At 43.2% G+C, this 23116-nt stretch overlaps 1 protein-coding gene across 2 annotated transcripts in view; it reads left to right on the top strand.

Moving 5' to 3' along the window:
* Window positions 1526-23116, top strand: part of PLEK (pleckstrin) — a 32423-nt gene continuing 10832 nt past the window's right edge. Inside the window, exons 1-7 of one of the 2 annotated variants that reach the window (XM_021087425.1) lie at window positions 1599-1626; window positions 3512-3634; window positions 5022-5366; window positions 16009-16164; window positions 16406-16587; window positions 18089-18180; window positions 21890-22074. In XM_021087425.1, coding sequence (XP_020943084.1) covers window positions 5325-5366; window positions 16009-16164; window positions 16406-16587; window positions 18089-18180; window positions 21890-22074 — 657 coding nt within the window. In that variant the 5' untranslated portion in view covers window positions 1599-1626; window positions 3512-3634; window positions 5022-5324. Of the gene's footprint in view, window positions 1627-3511; window positions 5367-16008; window positions 16165-16405; window positions 16588-18088; window positions 18181-21889; window positions 22075-23116 lie in introns of both variants that reach the window. The other variant, XM_013996094.2, reaches the window with a different exon arrangement.

The following is a 23116-nucleotide window of genomic DNA, read 5'->3' as shown; positions in this document are numbered from 1 at the left end:
AGGACTCAACACCCTTTCAGCCTAATAAAAGTTCCAAGTTTGATGTGCAAAAATTCGCACAAAAATTTCAAACTGGTTCATGTCCTGATTTTTTCTGTTTATTTCAATTGAATGCCTTTTTCCAGTCTATACATGCTTCAAAATTCTTTTTTTTTTTGGTCTTTTTAGGGCCACACCCATGGTGTGGCATATGGAGAGTCCCAGGCTAGGGGGTCTAATTGGAGCTACAGCTGCTGGCTTATGCCACAGCCACAGCCACAGCAATGAGAGATCCAAGCCACATTTGTGACCTGCACCACAGCTCACGGCAACGCCAGATCCTTAACCCACTGAGCGAGGCCAGTGTTCGAACCTGCAACCTCATGGTTCCTGGTTGATTCATTCCGCTGCACCACGATGGGAACTCCAATGCTTCAAAATTCTTTTAACCAACTTTTTATTCTTGCATATTTAGAGTTCCCCCAACTTCTCACTACAGTTTTTCCTTGGTAGCCATAGAGAATCGTTTCCAGAACCCTGCTCAGATGCCAAAAGTGGCAGAAGTTCAAGTCCCCTATATAAAGTGATGTAGTATTTGCATGTAACCTGTGCAGATTTGCCTGTATACTTTAAATCGTCACTAGATAATTATTATAATTAGGTATTATAATACCTAATACAATGCAAATGTTATGCAAATACTTGCCAATGCTCAACAAATTCAAGTTTTACTTTTGGGAATTTTTGGAATTTTTTTCTGGATATTTTCTATCTGCTATTGGTTCAATTCTTAGATTTGGAACCTGTGAATATGGAGGACCAACTCTATTATGAGCCATCCTGCAAAGAACATATTCATGGCTATATTTCCCCGTAACAAATATATTTCCTTGGGGGGGGGGTGGAAATCTCGATTGCTGAGACAAAGGAGTTGTATTTTTTTTTTCTTTTTATGGTCGAATTCATGGTATATGGAAGTTCCCAGGCCAAGGATGGAATCCCAGCTGCAGCTGTGACCTATACCAATGTTGGATCCTTAATCCACTGCACAGAGCTGGGGACTGAACCTGAGCCACTGCAGAGATCCTTAACTCACTCTGCCACAGTGGGAATTCCTGGATGCTTTTCTTCGAATGATCAATGGTCCTTTCTGGGATGAGTAAGTGTAATAAGCATAGTGTGTCTGCTAAGCAGGGGCTCCAGTGCCAGTTGGCGGCTGTGCCAGTTGGCCAGAACCCAGTCCAGGGCTGACCTCAATGGGCTCCGGGCCTCTGAATGACTGGGGCTACTCATGATGAGTCTATTTGAAAGGAGTCTGCACTGTAGGGTATCTTTCATGAAACCTAAGGGTTATCATGAAAAGCAGAATTTTTCAAATTGAATTTCAATGATGTACAAAAATGAGGAATTAAGGCACAGCGCCTAATAGACTCTCCCTTTCCCCTAAGCACAGGAGCATGTGCAGCTGTTCCAGATGTTTGACCCAGCAACAGGCCTGATGATGTATCTTTCACTGTATCTACCTCCCCCTTAAATCCCAGAGAGTCCAGAACACCTGATCTAGCAAATAGGGTTGGAGAAGGAGCTAGGACACAGTGAAGAAGCGGATCAGACCTTCCCCTCTTCACTCCAGGCTTTAAATTAGAGGTGAGGAAACACTAAGCTAAACAAAAATATTTAGAGTGTTGTATATCGCACTGGACTACAGTTAGTATGATTATTAGACCAATTTGGATTGTTCTTTTTTTTAATTCATTGAATTATATTATATATACAGTTGTATAACCATCACCACAACCTAATTTTATTTATTTATTTATTTATTTATTTTTGTCTTTTTTTTTTAGGGCTGCACCCGTGGCATATGGAAGTTCCCAGGTTAGGGGTCCAATCAGAGCTATAGCCGCTGGCCCACACCACAGCCACAGCAACTCGGGATCCGAGCCGCATTTGCGACCTACGCCACAGCTCACAGCAACGCTGGATCCTTAACCCACTGAGCAAGGCCAGGGATCAAACCCTCAACCTCATGGTTCGTAGTCTGTGTCACAACGGGAACTCTGGGATTGTTCGTTTTTAAAGCTAAGAATTCTTGGGAAATATGTGGAATCTGCCTGAGATTCCATCCAAGGGGCCCAGACGGAACTAATTGTCAGAGGGGAGGATTGAGAAAAAGAACAGGTGCCTGTGATTGTACCTTACTGGGTTTACCTCCTTTAGGAACATGCTAGGGTTGGAGCCAACACATCTTCACAGGCACTGATTTTTTTGTTTGCTTATTGTCCTTTAAGAGAAGGATCAATCTATTTCAGTGTTACGGTTCAGATATGTACTGTTCCTGTTTATATCTTTCAAGCCCATTTCAAGGAAATAGAGAAAATTTTATCTCAAGCGAGTGACTCTCTGTCTCTCCCAGGGTAGGGATCCAGCCCATGCCATAGCAGTGACAACCCTGGATCCTTAACCCCTGAGCCACCAGGGAACTCCAAGGAAGTAGAGAAAAATTTTGATTCACCATTGTTTTGTGTTAAAAGACTAGAAACAGGAGTACCCATTGTGGCCCAGCAGGTTAAGAACCTGCCATAGTCTCCATGAGGATGTGGGTTCGATCCCTGGCATCACTCTGTGGGTTAATCTGGAGTTGCTTCAAGCTGCTGTGTAGATCACAGATGTGGTTTGGATCCAGTTTTGCTGTGGCTGTGGGGTAGGCTGGCACCTGTAGCTCTGATTTGATCCCTAGCCTGGGAACTTCCAGATGCCATGGATGCAGGCCTAAAAAGATAAATAAATAAATAAATAAAATAGTTTCAAAAGAAAATCATGATTCACATATAACAATATATTATATCACATATAAACAATATGAGCTAAAGCTCACAAATTAAAGAGGGAATCAGCCAGATGTCACAAGTGGTTCAAAGGAGAAGTCAAAGATAAATTCATATGGAGTAAAAGAATGTTAAAATCAATTTACAAATGGACAAAAGCCTGGCTTTTTCCTTGGTGGTGGTGGTGTGGTGGGGTCATGGAATGGCGTGGAGTCTTTTGAAGCTCCATCAGACAGGATTTATTTGCATGTTCATAGACAAGAATTATTTGCATTGCTATCAGTTATCCACAATTTAGATACTGGTAAAATAGTTCAAATACAAGGAAAAGCACAAACTCCATAGAGACAGATAACTTTGAAAGGTGTGCCATAAATTATGGCTCATTTTCCACTGGAGAAACACAGTAATCTTTTTTGCTTATTCCAAAGTCTTGAATTTTCTTTACACCAATAAAATCTACTATATAAAAATGTTTCCAAGGTATTGATCCAGTGGGAGGGAATTAAAAGGAGGACAGAAAGAGATTTTTTTAAAGTAAGCTTAGACACGTAGACATAAAAAAGATATTGGAAGAGACTCTAATGATCTGATGTAGGAATACAAACAATCTACCAGAGCCGAAAAGCATTTGCTCAGACTCTGGTAAAGAAAAGGAAGTCCTCATGTCCTTGCTTCAGACAGTTCCCTTTGCTTACCACTAGGGGTCGCTAAGCAGGCATGATGACCGCCGTCAGGAGCCGCAGCGTCTAATCCATCTACGGTAACGTCCAGCTGATTAACAAATTTCGGAAGACGTTTTTACCCAGTCCAGGGCCTGGCACATGGTAAGCATTCAATACATGTTTCTTGAAAGCGCAGGGGATGCTTTTTACACTGTAGGCATCAAAGAGATATGATAATTTCAGAATAAGGATTCGTTAAGACTTCTGGCCATATTAGGACAAAGGAAGCAAACATACATTAGAAGTCACTAGATTAATTAAACAAAAAGGGATACGTTTAGCTATGAAGTTAGACTTGGTAAGTCTGTGAATGGTTGCTGTTGGCTGTACAAACATCAGTGTAGCAAAATACTTGTTTCAGTGCCCACATGGCAAGTCATCCTTTTATTTGCTTCTATTTTGCTCAGGTGCCATCAAATGTTGATTCTTCCGCTCCTCCCCCTTCCATATGCAGCAGGTTCAGCCCTAAAAAGGCAAAAACAAAGCAAAACAAAACAAAGACAAGGATCACAAAGAGGGTGACGACAGAAATGTATTGTCTCATAGTTCTGGTTGGAAGTCTGAAATTAAGGTGCTGGCAGGGCCCTGCTCTCTCTGACTGCTGTTCTAGGCAATCCTTGGCAGTCCTTGCCACATAGAGATATCCCTCTGATCTCTGCCTCTGCTGTCACATGACTGCCTTCTCTGTGTGTCACTCCTTTCCTTCTAAGAACACTAGTTATATTGGATTAAGGGCCCACCTACTCCAGGATGACCTTATCTTCATGAATTGCATCTGCAATAACACTGATGCTGAATAAGGTCGCGTTCTAAGGTGCTGGGTGTCAGGAGTTATTTTTTGGGGGGACAGAAGAAACCCATTCAATTCATAACAAGGAGGTTAACAGAAATTGCTCAAAAAAGAATTCTGGGGTCAAATACATTTGGAAAACACATTTCTGTAGGGTTTTTTGGCAGTAGTACTTTGAGAGGGTCTTTAATTTGTTCATCTAAAGGGGAGCCACCAAACTGGGCCTGGAATATGCGGTCTCTCCCACATGTTTGACTATGGACTTCTTTTCACAGTGGAATCGGTGTTCTGTGTGACACACAGATCTCAGGCTCTGTGGGAAGCAGCAGCACCCCACTCCCTAGTTCCCTGTCCCTCTGCTTCTGCCTCTTACCTGCTATGTCTCTTTGGGACAACTGCCTTCATCTCTGAGCAGGGGTTTCCTCCTCTAAGACAGAGACAACAATATACTTTCCCCTATGGGTTCCTCCTAAGAACCGTGTTAGAAGAATTAGGCTGAAACACACATAGGCCAAAACCTGGGGCAGAAGTAGCCCTTCACTTAATAGTGGTTGTCTTTGTTATGCTAAGCAGACAGCTGTGAATTTCTTGGTATTTTTATCAAGGCTCTCAGGAATAATTCCTAAGCTAGGACAGTTTCCACTGGTAGGGTTTTCTTGTTCATTTTCCTCTTTCTTTTACCATTTTGTTTTTCTTTAGATGAATGATTTTCTTTACGGTAATTAGCAGCTACCTTGGCTAAAATGTGAAACCCAACTGTATTTCTGATACATCTCCAACATTAGCAAAGAATGGGCCATTTCATGCTGCAGTTCCTTATTCTCATCTTCCACCCCGGTGAGGGGAAGAGGGCGTGATCACAAGATCCCCAGCAGACGGGAAATTGTGAAAGGGACCTCGCTCTAGAAAAGCAGCCCACAACGGCCCCAGCTTTCAGAGGACGGTGAGCTTCTGAGACGACTTGGCTGAGAGGGGACCAGGCCATCTGTGTGCCCATCTGACATGGAGCCAAAGCGGATCAGGGAGGGCTACCTTGTGAAGAAGGTAAGCAAAATGCCACCTACAGGGGTGTCCCTGGAGATAGGGCTGGAGGGAACTGGAGTCCAGCTTTGCATTCTCCACCGTCTGAACCTATTGGGCTGAAACAGGACAGCATCACGGTATGTAGAAGGTTGGCATATTGGGGAGTGTTCCACTGCCTTCTCGTTCTTAAAGGTGAACTAATTCAGCTCGGGTGTCAGCATAGCTTGACTTGGAGGGACTGAGAATTTCAGATGGCGGGGTCTGGACGATAAGGGCCTGAGCAAAATCCTTCCCGAGTCATGCAAGTGTGTTATACTAGAAGACTCGAACTCTTCTGCTATAGAGGTTCCTGGGGGAGACTATTCATTTGTTATTTAAATTCTCCTTCCCTTTTTTTTTGAAGGAGGAAGAAGAGAATGATTAAAGATGACCTGATAGCATGATGCAGTAATTGTAGCTTATTTATCTTTTTTTTTTTTTTTGATTGGACTGAAATCTCTTTGTTCACAGTTCTTGGTGAATTTGTATAATGTGCTATTAAGCTGGTAGGCAGGTGCCCCAGTTTAAAGATTAGAAAATAGAAACATGAGAGTACTCAAAAATGCTTTGTCTCACTGATGTGGTGTAGGAAACTAAACTTTGTTTTCACTTGAAGTTTTTCTTCTGAGAGTGGGTGTATGCACTGTGACACACACAGGGTGAGTTCACACACAGGGCTTGTTGGCTCCTGTGGGCAACACCTATTTGAACATGTAACTCATTCTGACCCAAGTTAGCTCAGGGTGTTAGAAGGCAACTGAATTCAGTACTTTCCTTCGGAAGCCCAGCTTTTTAATTTAATAAGTACATAATGGACTCTGTTCAGGCCTTGTATGGTTGAACATTTCAGTTGGAAATGTTCTACTAAGAGGGGCTTAAACTGCATACATTGCTGCCTGATTCAGTTTTGATTTCATGCTGGAGGGGACTTTAGACCATCTGACCTCGTTCCCTCCTCTCCAGAAGAGTAAGCTGAATCCCAGAAGCCAGGTGACTACTCAAGGTCACATGGTGGTAACAGAGTTGGGATCAGAAACCCAGTCCCTGGCCCTTAGCCCTGAGCTCTGTCTGAAAGCAAATTCAGTCTAAGTGAAGGTTTGTAGGATGTCTGTGGTTGTGGGAGTTACAAGTAGATGCCAGAGAATAAATGAGCCTTCAGTTGATATTCTCTCTAGCTGTCCATGTTTTGAAACATCTGTTGGAAAAAAACACACACATATATATACAGAGAAGTATATCGATTCTTTGCAAAAAGTGCTAATACTCTGAGAACCAATAATAATTAACACCAATTAGTTGACATTTCTTGCCTGATTGCTTAGGCTAGTATCCTGAGAAGAGCAGGTGAATAGAAATATTTTCTGCAAAGGTTTTTTTATTTCATTTAAAAAAATATTTAAGTATTTTTGTGGTGAAAATTGCTGTTATTAAGTTTGTATACCTATGTTTTAAACTCTATAAATTACAAAGAAATAAAAGACTAAATCTCTAATAAGTGACCCTACTAGAGCATGAGGATGAAAGAGTTAGGGTTGTCAAGCATATGGTCTTAAATTAATAATGAATTTTTAGTCAGTAATGGTCATTTCCTCAGATCATGGCCTGTCAAAGTCAGTCTTGAAAATGCACCTAGAAAAGAGCAACGAAATTTCATACTGATTTTTCTACAATTTCTATCTTCCCTAATTTTCATGTTTACAATTAAATTACAATTATAATTTTTGTATTTTTCTCTGGGACCTCTGGAACATTCTTTGTCATAATGTATTAAGATTCTCTACTTAGTTATTACAAAGAAATGCTCGATTCCCTTTGTCAGCTGCTAAACTGAAGTCAGAATTTCCCAGTAAGGTGCTAAGGTTCTTAACTTCTTTAGAGGTTATGTTCTTTTCAGATACTCCATGTACATGGGTTCAAAATTCTGTGTCAGGAAACTAGCGTACAGTAGATCTCTGCCACATAAGTGACAATGACTATTAGTATCAGTAATGCTATGCTTTTCAATAGATAGGGAGTCCTTCCTAGATGCTGTTAGGCATCTGCCCTGCCTCCTGGGTTGGATTCCAAATTAATAGTGAGGAAAGGCCTATGAAGATCTTTCTCTGACAAACTATGAGATGACTAAGTTTATTAATGTTTAAGCATTACAGGCAGTAATATATAACTCTCCCTCCAGTTACCTTTTTTTCTTTTGCAGTTTAAGTTCCCCAGGTGGTAAGAAAGAATAGCTTTCTCCTTATTCTTGTTTTATGAATTTTTTAAAATTTGTAATGGCTGTACCCATGGCATATGGAAGTTCTGGAGCCAGGGACTGAATCCAAGCCACAGCCATGACCTACGTCATAGCTGCAGCAATGCCAGAGCCTTAATGCATCGGGTCAGGCTAGTGATTGAACCTACACCTCTGCAGTGACCTGAGCTGCTGCAGTCAGATTCTTAACCCACTGATCCACAGCAGGAACTCCAAGGAATTTTATTGGAGATTAAGATGCTTTGGGTGGAAAAAATACATTAGAATATACTGATGCAAGGATTTTGTCAAGTCAGAAATCTTGGGGTCAGTAGTCAGTGGCATCAACTCTCAACAGTTTCTGCTTTTCTTCTGTGCAAGATAACCATCCACATTTCACACTTCAGGTTTCCTCCTTTGTCTCCCACCTAAGATCTTTAAATAGAACTGATGGGTAAGAGCAGGAGGGGAAAGACAGGGTTCTGTCATTTTGCAGCTTTTTCATTCCAAAGAATTTCCTTGCCCCAAAGTCTTGTCGCTTTGACTTAAAAAAAAAAAAAAAAAAAAAAAAAAAGAGCACTTAGAGCCTGCCAGCTGGCAGCTAGCCAGTCCATGACCCCCATCTCATTCAATCTTAACCACCCTGTGTGATAGTACCCTTATCCCCATCTTACAGATGAGAAAACTGAGGCTCAGAGAGAATAAGTGACTTGCCCACAGTCCAACCACTGGTAAGAGGATCATCTGGGATTCGAACCCAGGTTTGCTTAACCGCAAAGCTTACCATCTCATTGATCCCAGGTAGCATTCTGAAAGGCAAGCTTCCAAAACCAGCCCAAGGGGGGTGTATGAACTTTGCAGAGCCAGAGTGGAGCCTGGACAGATGGTACTGTGGACAAGATTGAGTGTAGTGACCTCAACTCCCTTTCGCTCTGATTAGGGGGTTACATCCAGCCAATAAACATAAACATATTTTGGAGGTTCTTGAAAACATACTGATGATTTGGATTTGTTTATAATCATAGCTTAAAACAAGAGAGAGGAGTAGGTTACATGCAACCAATAACCTGGACCCTACCAAGTACATCCCAAACTAACCTCATTCCTAGAGGATGATGGAGCTGACTGTTGTTTCTATGGCAACAAATCCAGCAAGCACGTTGAGTGGTAGGACTGAGCCAAGGAGTGGATTAGGGATTTAGGTGGCCTGTGAGGCTGGGGGAAAGCACAGGAATTGGGGTGGTGAGAAAGAGGACAAGGGGCTTGGAAAAGGAGGAAAGCCTGGTGCAAAACAGAGAGCAAGACTCAGAGACCTTGGCCCAGCCATTCTTTCATATGGTTCCCTTGTCTTTGGGACACCATGAAATAAGCCCTTTGATTTGCACCCATTGATTCATCATCATCATAGTAACTAATATCTGTGGCACTTTCCCTGCATTAGGGACAGATCTAAGCAGTTAATCCATAGATTTTATGACAACCCTATAAAGTGGGTACAACTGTTATCCTTAACTTACAGACAAAGGGAGTAAGGTACAAAGAGGCAAAGAGTCTTGCCTAAGCTCTAAAGTGGCAGAGCTGGACTGGAACCTGAAATTATGGCCCCAGGGCTACCAAGAGCCATGCTTAACCCATGTTACACATGGCCCTCATGGGCTCAGATTGCAGTGCTTTTCTTTTCCAAAGCACAGTTGTTGTGATGAGTGGTACCTGGGAACACCTTATGCTGGAATGACTTCATAGTACTGTCTAGAAAACTGTGTTATCTTAACTGTCTATATGGTTGCCTTTGGCGGGGGGGGGGGCTTTGCTTGCGGCATGTGGAAGTTCCTGGGCCAGGGATCGAACCTGTGCCACAGCAGTGACCTGAGCCATAGCAGTAACAATGCCAGATCCTTAACTTCTAGGCCACCAGGGAATTTGATGGTTACTAATTATTGAATACCTACTACAAGCTAGGCACCGGATAAGCCCTTTGAGCATATGATCTCATTTAATCTTTACAGCAATGGGAAATGGGCACTATATTTTTTTCATTTTAAAAGTGAGGAGACTAAGGTTTGGAAAAATTAAGTAACTTGCATTAAGGCCACACAGCCTGGAGGAGGCAAAGTTGAGATTTGAACCCAAATCCCTAAGACTCCAGACATCGTGCTGTTAAACAATTGGTGCAATTTCTCTATTCATTTCCTAATATGTTTTTATGGAGAAATTGTCCAACCCGGAAGCATTTATTTATGTAAAAAGTGTACTACTGAACAGATGAGTTCCCTTGCCTTCAAAGTATTTAAACAGGCATTTGATCTGGGATGTTATACCAGGGATGTCATGAATCAGGTTGAAAAACTAGATGATGCAGGTTATGATGCAGGAGAAATAAGGGCTTCATTGAATGCAATGCCAACTTAAAATAACATGTCCCATGAGTGTGGGAGAATAGATGCTACTCACAGTTCTGCTTTAATTAGATGCGTAGTTTTGACTGTCATGTAGTTTTCCTTTGAATTCTAGCTCTATGTCATAGGAAAAGAGAAGTTGGAGGAAAAGGAGAAGTGAAGGGAGGTGTCTTCACTTGGTTGGAGGTGTCAGTCACGCTGCCTCCACCCTCAGCAACGAGTCATGATGGCTTCTTTCTGTGAAGCTACACATGCACAGGAAGGCCTGTCCCAATGAGTCTGTTTATCACACTGACCTGGAGTCAAGGTCACTTTCTCCCCTGTTCGGCTGTGCGTGAACCTTTTGAAAGCAAAGATGGCTTCCTGTTCATTCTTATCCCCCCACACCCAGGCCAGTGTCTGATGCACGGGAGCTGCTTCATTTTTCCTTATTTGTTGAATGTCTTAAAGAAAGAAACTCATCTCAAAGAGGCTCAGAGAAACCAAAGGATTGGAAGTTCATATTTTAGTAACCTAAATAAATCTTTTTTCCCCTTTTCCCCCCATATTTAGATATTCATGTTAAATATATTCTTAAGGGTTTTGGTTTTGTTTATTTGACTTGGTTTTTCGTTTTTGTTTTGACTTGCAGTTGAGGCCCAAGGGTTCAAATTAGGGCAGGGCACCTGGAATTGGAAACCTGAAGGGACCAGAGGGACCATGGGTTTTGGGGAGACATGTGTAGAATCTGAGGGTGGACTGGAATCTTAAGTATTTGGAGAAGTATTTATTTGAACGTCTCATTTGTGGCCTGCATTTCTTTTACTAATCTGATGATCTCAAGCATGCTGGGGAACTCAGTCGTTTAGCTTTCTCCCTTAAGTTATTCAGCAAAAGATTTTTGTTTTTTTTCCCTGAAACTTTCCCCGAATAGGACTCCAAAACAATCCAGTGTTTCACACCTTTGAAGACAATCAGCATCTATTCTGCTTGTCTCTTTGGGAGCTTAAAACATCCTGTCCCTTTGGGGCTAAAACCTAACAGTTCCTTCAATACTTCCCTAAGAGAGATGCCATCCGGTCACTCTCTTTTGAACCAGCTCCTCTCTCTGTAGCTTTGAGGTTTCCCGAACTCAAGGTTATTATCCAGGTGCACCTGTAAGCACAGAATTACAGGGACTAGGGAGTGTTTATTGGGTGTTCACTGTGTTCTGGAGCTTGCCCTAAGCAATTTACATGGATTATTTTATTTACTCTCCCAGTCACCCTAAGAAATAGTAGTATTGTCCCCGTTTGTCAGATGTTAAAAATGAGGTTAAAAACTTCCTCAAAATTCCCACAGTGGCGTGATGGGTTAATGATCTGCCTTGTTTCTGTGATATTGTTGGTTTGATCCCCAGCCTGGCATAGTGGGTTAAAGGATCTGGTGTTGCTGTAGCTGGGGTGTAAGATGCAAATGTGGCTCCGATTTGATCCCTGGCCCTAGAACTTCCCTATGCCTCGGGTGCAGCAGAAAAAGGAAAAACAACAAAAAAGAACAAACAAAAACTTCCTCAAGGTCACATTGTTAGAATGTGGCAGAGCTGGGATTTGAGCCTGGGCCGTTCAGCTTCAGAGCCCATGGTCACTTACTGGTTATGCTCCATTTAAGGTTAGAATATTACTTTCCTCACTTTAGAGCCTATGCTTCTATTTATAAAGCTTACAAATGACTTGGTAGGTTTTTTGACAGCCTGCACCAAATACTGACTTCCAGAGCCTTTTTTCCTCACATGCCCAATTCCCCAAATCTTGGCCAATTCATTTTATAAATCTTTAAAAAAGAGTATTCAAGAATAAGATTTTATCGTATTTAATTTGCATTCATTTGAATGTTGTCGACACAGTAAATTTTTACGTTTATTGGACCCAAACACCTCTTCTTTTGAGAATTGCCTGTTTCTATTGTTTGCCCATTTTTTAAAAAATTGGGAGGATTTGTCTATTTCTTATTGATTCTAAAGAGTTTAAAAAATATGTTAAGGATATTAACCTTTAATGATATGATAATATATTAAATATCCACAACATTTTATTTGCTTTTCGGTTGTTTAGGAGGTTTCTGTTGTTGTTTTTTCTTTCTTTCTTTCTTTTACTCTATAGAAAATCAGTTCTTTTATATGGTCAAGTATCTTGACCTTTAAGATTTCTTCTTTTGGTATCATGCAATGTCAGATTCTTATGCACTAAACTATTTCCGTGATGACGTGTAGTGACTCACCTGGAAACTTTAAATCTGACTCAACATCTAAAACCTGCTCTTTTTGACATGTAATTGTATTGGTTTTGGCCTATAATGGAAGAAAGCAGACATATGCTGTGTATATATGTGTGTGTGTGTGTGTAAATTTATACTTATATATAAACCTTACATAATATCATAAAACCTATCTATTATATATAATAATATTATGGTGTGATTTATGATTTAGATGTGCTTTATGATTTTAATCCTTTTTTTTTTTAGGGCCATACCCATGGCATATGGAAGTTCTCAGGCTAGGAGTCGAAACAGAGCTGTGGCTGCCGGCCTACACCACAGCCACAGCAACGCAGGATCCGAGCTGCCTCTGTGACCTCTACACCACAGCTTGTGACAACACCAGATCCTTAACCCACTGAGCAAGAGTAGGGGTCGAACCTGCACTCTTATGGATTCCAGTTGGGTTTGTTTCTGCTGAGCCAAAATGGGAACTCCTGTCTTATGATTTTATATACACACATATTTATGAGGTTACTTAAATAGATAGCCAAGTGGGCTAAAGATTGATTTAGATTCTAGAATGACTCAAAGTTTTGTGAGAACCAAAATGAAGATGGCATCTAAGAGGAAGTGAAAAGAACATCTAATTGGGAACGAGTAAACCTGGATTCTAACCATAGTTCCACATTAACTGGTCAGGTATACTAGGTGCAGCCCCTTAACCCTTTCTTACCTGTATGGGGAGGGTGTTGGTAGTTGATCCTAAGTGCCTTTCTAGCCTGGGCATTCCGGGACCACACTTCCGGTTTTGCTCTTGGGTGAGCATCAAGAGGGTTAAGGACGGAGAGGGGCAAAGACAGGGGTAGTGGAGGGAAGGTGCTGCCTGGTGACTCTTGTGAGGAGCTGGCAGGTGCAGTAATGGCTGAGAGGAGGGAGATGACCCACAATCCCACCATCTGAGCCTAACTAACCACTACCAAGTCTGGAAGAAACTCCCCCTTTGTAAGCTGTCTTCCTCTTTTTTTTTTTTTTTTTTTTTTGTTTTGTCTTTTTGCCTTTTCTATGGCCACTTCTGCGGCATGTGGAGATTCCCAGGCTAGGGGTCAAATCAGAGCTGTAGCCGCCAGCCTATGCCAGAGCCACAGCAACACGGGATCCGATCTGCCCTGTGACCTACACCACAGCTCACGGCAATGCCGGATCCTTAACCCACTGAGCAAGGCCAGGGACCGAACCCGCAACCTCATGGTTCCTGGTCAGATTCGTTAACCACCGAGCCACTACGGGAACTCCCCTCTTTTGTTTTACCGAGTTCCGCCTCCTCAGGGGACACAGTGACCCTGAATCCCAAATGACACATCCTTCTTCAAGTGAGCTGACAACCCCCGAGGCTCCACTTGAATTTGGAAAGCACAAACTCATTTTGAACAGTTGGCTCCAGGGTAGTTTTAATTGTCGACAGAAGGAATGCAGTGCTGGCTGACCTCTCCCAATCTATCCCTCTTCCAAGGTCAAAAGCCCTGAGTGACTCTGGCAATTATAAATCTTTGATAAGTCTGAAGTAGAGTATAAAATTTGAGTCTTGAAAGGCATTTTAGGAGTCATCTGGTGCAACTTCCTACTCCTAGCTCTGTGAATATCTTTTATTATTTTCAGTTATTGAAACTTTCAAAGACCAGTCTTCCCTAAAACACATTCCCAAGTTTAATGTGCAGAAGTGTTGTTCATTTGTTTATTAATTTTCGCAATTTTTTGAAAAATTTCAAACCCATAGAGAAGTGAAAAAAAAATAGTATGACTACCTACATATTCTTTCTCTAGATTTATCACATGTCTACTTTTGTCTTATGTCTCCCTATCTTTTATTTCTATGTAAGTATACGCACATATTCTTTTTTTTTTTTTTTTGTCTTTTGTCTTTTTAGGGCCCCACCAGCAGCATGTGGAGGTTCTCAGGCTAGGGGTCGAATCGGAAAGCTACAGCTGCCGGCCTATACCACAGCAACACCAGATCCAATCTGCTTCTGTGACCTACACCACAGCTCACAGCAATGCTGGATCCTTAACCCACTGAGCGAGGCCAGGGATTGAACCTGCAACCTCATGGTTCCTAGTTGGATTCGTTTCCACTGCACCATGATGGGAACTCCTTCGTGTGTGTGTGTGTGTGTGTGTGTGTGTATACGCACATATTCTCATGCTGAGATATTTGAGAATAAGTTTCAGACATCATGTACTCTCATGCCTAGATACGTTGATATATATTTTCTAATTATTAGAACATTCTCCACATTTTTCCAAACTGTATATACCATTTTCCACTCCTGCCAGCCACATGAGGAGTTCCAGTTACCATCCTTGCCAAGTCTTGCTCTTCTCAATCTTTTAAAATTTTTGGATACTCTAGTGTGCGTGCAGAGGCATTTCACTGTGGTTTTAATTTGTGTTTCTCTGATGGATAGTGATGTTGAACACTTTTCAGAGTCTTTTTGGATATCCTTGTTAATGAAATACCTCTTCCAGCCTTTTGCTCATTTAAAAAATAGATTGTATTTTTTCTTATTGATTTGCAGGAGCTCTTTATATTCTGAGTTTCTTTCTGGTAGATATAAAACAGAAAGGCATTTGATTGAAATTATTTCATGTATTGGCGTAGTGTCTGATGCCCACTTTTTAAAAAGAGAAATAATCCAGTGTTAGCATGAATAGCTATTCTGCTTGTACAGAAAAGAGATACTGTGTTTTAATTAATTTTTTTGCTCACTAGCTAAAACAAAGGGAACACTGGGACAAGCAAAATTATCGTCCACGAGTATTTATCTTCTTTGTAATAAATAGCTTTCCTTTTGGGCAGCTGGACCTTTATATAGAAGCTCTTGGTATTTTAAGATAAGCAGCAGGATCTTCTGGGAACTGGACGATAATTCCATTTTGTGGTAGTCATGACAGGGTGACATCGTGGGTTCAAAGATGAGAGGCGAAGAACCCTATTCTCTTCCCTTTCCAAAGCTGTCCCAGATTGTAGACAAGAAAGAGAGACTTTCTTGATGTCGTCGGAATGGTTTTCTATTGCTCAAGGGGCAGTTGACATTAACCCAAACCGAAAACTTTCCTGGAGGCCCCATTGATGTGACAGCATCACACTGGCCTTAGAGACCATTCTGCAAGTGATTGTCATACCTCTTAGCCACGCCTGTGCACAGGGCTGTATCCTGAGTTTCTTCTTGACATTCCCATTCAGAGACAATCTGCTTAGACAAAGGATGGAGGTAACTGCAGCTAGCACGCCACTGTGTGTGGCTTCCACGCCCATCATTGACACAGCGGGTGATGGTGGCACTTTTCCAGCAAGTCCAGCTTCAGGCTTCAGCTACCATTCAGTCTAAGCTGGTCCTTGAAGTAGAATCTGTTTGCCATCCCTAAGTTGAACCGAACACTGGGCAGTGTTGAGAGCAGAAAACAAGCCACAGAAAGGTCGTCTGAAGTACCTAAGAAGGAGAATTGGGATCTCTACCATATTCCCTTGGCAACAGCCCAGGAGAGACTTATGGGCTAATTATAGATGTGTATACATTTTATCTTAAAACTTTTTAAAAAAGTTCCAGCAGAATGCCATTCCCCTTTACCCCTAAAGGCTGCTTTCCTAGCGGCTTGGGCACGCAAATGTGGTTCACCTGCATTCACACTGGCCAAAGCTAGTCTATTACCCAAATCTTGTGCCACTGATCAAAGAGCTTTAGAAAACATTAAAGCCCAGCTCTTTTTGTTGTCATTACAGGGGAGCATGTTCAACACCTGGAAACCCATGTGGGTTATATTGTTAGAAGATGGAATTGAATTCTATAAGAAGAAAAGTGACAACAGTCCCAAAGGGATGATTCCTCTGAAAGGAAGCACTCTGACCAGTCCTTGCCAGGACTTTGGCAAAAGGATGGTGAGTCATTAACCGTGATGAATGCCTTGTCAGGCACTGACCTTTGAGTCCCTGCAGAGCCTACAATGTGAATGGAACTCCTTGGGCCAGTGCCTCTCACCACCACCCACTCTCCACCCTGGGCATTTGGGCCTTTTGTGGCCAGGCGCTTCTAGAGTGGGGTTGACTCAACTGCTGTGCTTACGGGGGATGTCAGGTCCTCGAAAGGAGTCATTCCTAATGGGCTGTGTTTTAATTACAGTTTGTGTTTAAGATCACAACCACCAAGCAGCAGGACCACTTCTTCCAGGCAGCCTTCCTGGAGGAGAGAGATGGCTGGGTTCGGGACATCAAGAAGGCTATTAAATGCATTGAAGGAGGCCAGAAGTTTGCAAGGAAATCCACCAGGAGGTCCATTCGACTGCCAGAGACCATTGATTTAGGGTGAATTGTCTATGTTTGCTTTCCTTCACTCTCTGCTTCTCCCACTGCACCCCTTGAGGAAAACTCACAACAGATCCTGCTCCAAGGCTTCCTTTGTCCACCTCTGAAGGCTTTAGCTACCCTTCCAGGTCTTTAGTCGTGCCACTTGATGTACTAAGATGTTTACCTGGGGGCCTAGCGGCTGAGGAGAGGAGGCTACTGGAGTTTAAACTCCCTCATTTTGGGGAATCTTGGAAAAGAGAGAGAGACCGAGAGAGAAAGAGAGGGAAGGAGACAGCTAGGGAAAGAGAGAGAAAGAGGGAATGCATCATTGCATTTATGGAGTGGCCATAATAAGTTAATCTTAAAAGAGAGCTTTAGGATCTATAGATAGGTAAACAAATAAACAAAAAACCAGGCAGGGATATGTGTCCAAGTAGGTAAGGTTTCGAGTTCAAGTTCCCCCCTCCTGGGTGGCAGCCATTTGTGCCCTGACCTAGTTTAATGGCCTCTGATGTTGACGAGCCTGGAATTGCAGGTGATAGTTGTTACCGAAAGGTTATCACATGAGCTCCTTTCTCTAGGAGTCTCTTTGCTTTTGGCTGGTTTTTTGCTTCTATGTGGAACGTACCCTGAAACAGGAGCCCTGCTAGGGAGAATTCCATGTTGGCCGCTTAAAGCGTCCCTCCAGGATTCTGTTTACCAAATGAGGAGGAATCCTAGGAGGGGACTGAGAAAGCCTTCTGCATGCCTCATGCAGCACTTGGCAGGTCACAGGAGTTTGATAAAGTATGCATGTTAAGCTTGGAGAGAAGGGGCACTTCCTCTCACCAAGGAAATGTTTTGGTAAAGACCTGAGAGAACGTGTTAAGTCTCACTGTAGCTGCTGGGTGGGGTGGTCAGGGGACCACATTTCTGGCCACAGCCATGAGAGCTAAGTGGGAAGGATGCTGGTACTGGATAGAGCTACATAATACGTGAAAGTGGACTTCTGTTCTGTTGCTTGCAATTTCTCCGATTAAAGCTATTTTATGTGCATCATCTCAAGGGCAAAAATGAGAACTTCTCTTTTGCTTTATCTCATAATTTGTAGAGTAAGAGACAAGTATAGTCACACATTGACTTTCTTGGACACAATTGTCCACCCTAGATGATCTCTTGAGGGACACTTAAAGGACAGAGACCTAGAGGATTGAGGCGTGAGGACCTTTAATTTGTGGCAGCTACTTGGGGCAATTCTCCATCTCAGATTCTAGGAGTTAAATCAACAGAATTTAATGAAGTGAAGAGATATTAAGTGCCATCCTAGTACATGTTACTGAATGCTGTGCAGGCCACAGAGTTGTGCAAGTATGAACTCTGCCCTTTAACCACTTATGATCTAGTGGAGAGATTAGGCTCAGGGTTCGCCTGGGGAGGGGGAAGCTTGGGCTCACAACCAGCCTCCCCAAGGTGGCGAGTCCCTGAGAGGACTTGCCATTTTGAAAGGCTCCCACTGATCCGTGTGTTTTCCTCTGTGCAGTGCCTTGTATTTGTCCATGAAAGACACTGAAAAAGGAATAAAAGAACTAAACCTAGAGAAGGACAAGAAGGTTTTTAATCACTGCTTCACAGGTAAAAGGCCTTGCGAGTCTGAAGTGGGGTGGGTGGGTTGGGTGGCGGGCAGGTGGTCTGGAGGCCTCGCTCAGCCTTGTGTGTGGGGGGTGGGGATGTGGAGCATGGTGGGGGGATGGGGTCATGGAACGCAGACTGGTGGACGTGATCATTGAACTTCTTCGCCAGCGTAGAGAGAGAAATAAGGATAGAACAGAACTTTGTTATTCAAGATAAAATTTCAGAAGTTCCACCTATATCCATCAAAGAGTCATTTTTTCCCCCAATATGTAGTGGGTGTTGAAATAGAGAGAGATGAATAAGATGATAAACAGGAATCAAGATATACAACATCAGATTTAAGTGACAATATTAGGGATGTCTGAGGCTTCACAGGGTCAGGCATTACGTGTTATGAGTTTAGGTAGGTGGCGCAGGGGTTAAAAACATGTTCTTTGGCGCCAGACTGCCTTGGTTCAAATCCTGGCTCTGCAGCTCACTAGCTGTAAAACCTTAGGCCAGTAACTTAGATTCTCTGTGCTTCACTTTCCTTGTTTGTCAATGAGGGATAGTCATAGTGCACTGATTTTAAGACTTGCTGTAACTGTAATGCTTTTAGAACACGCTGAGTACTGTATGATGCAAGCTCTTAATGTGGTTATCATGACGAAGAAGTCATATGTCCACAGAGACAATCAATTCCGTGAGTTCAGAAAAGAGAAAGAACTCAGGGGTAGTTGGGATGAGTAGAGGTGGTGCCTAAATTCTTCCCTGAAAGATGAGTGGAATGTCATGAAGTGTTTGTGGGAAGGAATCTGATGAGGAGGCTGAGCAGAGAATGGTGAGGACAAAGTTATGGGGCTGAGATTTCCAGAATATTCATCAGGGAAAGAAAATAACCAGCTTGGTAGGGCTGATGGGTCATCAGGGTGGAAAATGGGACATGCCGTTTGGGACTAGGTTGTCAGATATCAGATGTGGCTGACTTATGGTGATAGGAGAGGTCAACAGAAGAAAAGTCAGAGAAGATGCAACAGATGCAGAATCTAAGGGAGGAGTTCCCGTCATGGCTCAGTGGTTAATGAATCTGACTAGGAACCATGAGGTTGTAGGTTCAATCCCTGGCCTCACTCAGTGGGTTAAGGATCCAGTGTTTGAGCTGTGGTGTAGGTCGAAGATGCAGCTTGGATCCCGCATTGCTGTGGCTCTGGCGTAGGCCAGCGGCTACAGCTCTGATTCGACCCCCAGCCTGGGAACCTCCATATGTTGCGGGTGTGGCCCTAGAAATGACAAAGAGCCAAAAAAAAGAAAGAAAAAAGAAAGAAGAATCTAAGGGATTTGTCCATCCAACAAATAATTCAAGAAAATGGTCGAGGTTAAGGTCAGGAAGGCAGAGGGATAAAGGGGATGCCCCAGAGTAACAGGGTAGTATGCCAGGGGAATTAATCCTCACCAAGACAGAACCTCTGGAAAAGGAAATGAGGGGGAGGTTCTGGTATAGTTCTGGGCATGAGGTCCAGGCCAGGCTTATGTTTGTATTACTGAGTCCCAGAGTATTGAGCTTGAACTTCTTAAGTTCTCTCCATTGAAGATCAGAGCAGGTTCTAGAAATGCAGGTGAGTTGAACTTTCATGTGGGAGTCAGGTGGCCTCAGCAGAGAGACAAGAGATTGGGACTCAGGCACTACTGACATGTGATGGAGGACCTTGAATGTCAGGTGTCAAGGAGATGAGACTGAACTTGTTTTTCAAGTGTCAGCATCTCGAGTGAGCACATGTGGAATCTAGGATGAGGACACTTAAGTGAAGCCCCACTGCAGGTGTAACTCAGGCCTAAGGTCACTTGAGTCTTAATTTTCTCATTCTTCTTCTTTTTTTCTTTTTTAGGGCCACACCCATGGCATAATTTTTTCATTCTTAAAAGAAATTTGTGAGTTCCCATTGTGACTCAGTGGAAATGAATTTGATTAGCATCCGTGAGGATGCAGGTTCAATCCCCGGCCTCACCCAGTGGCTTAAGGATCTGGCGTTGCCGTGAGCTGTGCTGTAGGTTGCAGACATGGCTCAGGTCTTGTGTTGCTGTGGCGGTGGTGTAGGCCAGTGGCTGTAGCTTCGATTTGACCCCCTAGCCTGGGAACTTTCACATGCCTCAGGTGTGGCCCTAAAAAGACAAAAAAAAAAAAAAAAAAAAAAAAAAAAAAAAAGAAGAAGAAGAAGAAGAAGAAGAAGAAAGAAAAGAAGAGATCTGTAATTACTGCCCTACTGCTTAGAGGGTCACAGCAAAGATTAAAAGCAGAAATGCAGTATTAGTGTATCCTTCTAGAGAAAGAAAAGTGGGCAAAGCCTTTACATATGAAAATCATGGATGCTGCACTAATCAATGGCTTTCAGCCTTATTTCAAGGATGGCACAACTTACTGCCCTTGCTTTGATGACCCGGGATCTGTTGTGTTGCCTCCCTGGTTGGCTACACTTGTACAGACTATTTTTAATACACAGCTTCCTTGTAGCCTGCTAATAATCCAGTTGGTGGGTCAGCTTCACTTTTTTCTCTTTGCAATCCTCCCTTGAGACCCAACCTCGATTGAATGGCTTCTCAAGGTTCCTGTAAGACCATGCAAAGCCATGACAGTTAGTGCAAGGGACATCATCAAATTCTAATTTAAGACATACATGTCTGATCAGGTTTTCTGCTCAAAAACTTGCACTGGTTTTTCATTGCCTGATTTCTTTTTTTTTTTTTTTTTTTTTGTCTTTTTGCTATTTCTTTGGGCCGCTCCCGCGGCATATGGAGGTTCCCAGGCTAGGGGTCCAATCGGAGCCGTAGCCACCGGCCTATGCCAGAGCCACAGCAATGTGGGATCCGAGCTGCGTCTGTGACCTACACCACAGCTCTCGGCAACGCCAGATCGTTAACCCACTGAGCAAGGGCAGGGACCGAACCCGCAACCTCACGGTTCCTAGTCGGATTCGTTAACCGCTGCACCATGACCGGAACTCCAATTGCCTGATTTCTTAATATGCCAGCAAAGCTCTCCCCACTCACCTGGGGCTTTCCTTTCTCTCCTCTTTCCTTCTTTCTACCGACTCCCCCCACCCCCCACACTTCAGCAGGTCGGCTTCATGCCTGTGTGTGTCTGTTCAAGCTGCTGCTCCCTCAGCCTCTGCTGGTTCCTCTCAGTCCCCACCTGAGTAGATGCTTGGCAAACTTCTACTCAGTGTCACTTCCTCTGTGAATCTTTTCCCAATGGTGTACACACAGTACCCCTCCCTGCTGCCCCCACATCTTCCTGAAGATTCGACCCAGCAGCTCCACTGTATTGACCCACGGCAAAGCACTTGTTACACCACTTACTTTCCCCCCAGATCCACCTTTTCTATTCCCTGGGGGAGCCTCCCCACTACCCATCATGGTACTCAGCATCTAGCAGATAGTCAGTAAATGCTTGGTGGTTAATGGGATAAATGAACGGGTGAGTAAAATCTATTTCTTTATGCGTGCATTGCTCCTTAAGCAGCAGGTAGTTATTTTAAACAAAACCCAAAAACCTTTGACATGGTTCCTTTTGTTTTCAGGTATCTATCCCACTGATTTCACTTTTCCTTCTTGGAATAGCAGGGAAGATGAGACATATCTGACCCTTGGGTGTGCTGCAGTTCTCCAGGGGCAACTGGCAGCAGCGAGTTCTTTGGTAAAGAGAGTTAACCTTCCCTCTGATGGTCCCATCCAGGCAACTGTGTCATCGACTGGCTGCTTTCCAACAATTCTGTTCGGAATCGCCAGGAGGGCATCATGATCGCCTCCTCCCTGCTCAACGAAGGGTACCTGCAGCCTGCTGGAGACCTCTCCAAGAGCGCGGTGGACGGAACTGCTGAGAACCCTTTCCTGGACAACGCCGATGCCTTCTACTACTTTGTGAGTGAGGATGCTACCTTTCCCCTCTCCTTGGAGTGGGGGCTGCCTTGGGTGGGTTCTAGGTTGATTTCAGTTTATACCTGCATACCTGGGAGGAAGAGGCCCACCCTGCAGAGTTGTTCCATGTCCCTGGCTTGACAGCTGGCCCCTCCACAATGCTCGTCATATCCAGTGAGTTTGTTTAAAGGAAAATCCTGTCTATGCGGATAGTTTTCTTTACCAACTTCTAAAGCTATGCTATGTCTATTCTGATTCTAAGCAATAATTCATTTATAAGGAGTTCCCATGGTGGCTCAATGGGTTAAGAACCTGACTAGTATCCCTGAGGAGGCGGGTTTGAGCCCTGGTCTTGCTCAGTGGGTTAAGGATCTGATGTTGCTGCAAACTGCAGCATAGGTCACAGATTCTGCTCTGATCTGATGTTGCTGTGGCCGAGGCCTATGCCGGCAGCTCTGATTTGACACCTAGCCTGGGAACTCCCATGTGCCTCAGGTGTGGCTGTAAAAAGAACCAAAAAAAAAAAAAAAAAAACACCAAAAAACAAAAAAACTTATTAGGCCTCAGTACATGCCAGGCAGTCACCTAGACAAAGGAGATACAGTAGTGGAAAAAAAATAACAGGCAAAAATTATGGCCCTCTGGAAGCTCCCTTTCTCGAGGGAGATGTGTGAAAGCACAATGTGCAAGTTGTATTTTTTTCCAAAAATACGTTCAAATATGTGACTCAGTATAAAATGCGTTCATCCACGTTCCCTCCCTCAGGCCTCTTGTGTACTCGGAGGCCGGTGCTAACCGCAGATTGGGAAATGCTCTATGACACAATATGGACTTTGGGTTATGTGAGGAATCGGGAAATAGTGGATTTCTGGGGGGATTTTGGCAGTTTTGGTTCTATTTAGGGTCAGAGCAAAAAGTAAGGAAGCCACTTATAAAAATGAAGTGAATTTCCCAGAGAGAGTTTCATTTCACTTTGGGGGAAGTTCCCCCATTAGAATTTTTTTTCAGAATTTTGATCTGGTTGTTTATAGCCATTTAAATGTAG

The sequence above is a fragment of the Sus scrofa genome, chromosome 3 (genome assembly GCF_000003025.6).
Source record: "Sus scrofa isolate TJ Tabasco breed Duroc chromosome 3, Sscrofa11.1, whole genome shotgun sequence".
NCBI lineage: Eukaryota > Metazoa > Chordata > Mammalia > Artiodactyla > Suidae > Sus > Sus scrofa.
The sequence above is the reverse complement of the archived record's forward strand: the minus strand, read 5'-3'. Positions and strand labels throughout refer to the sequence as shown.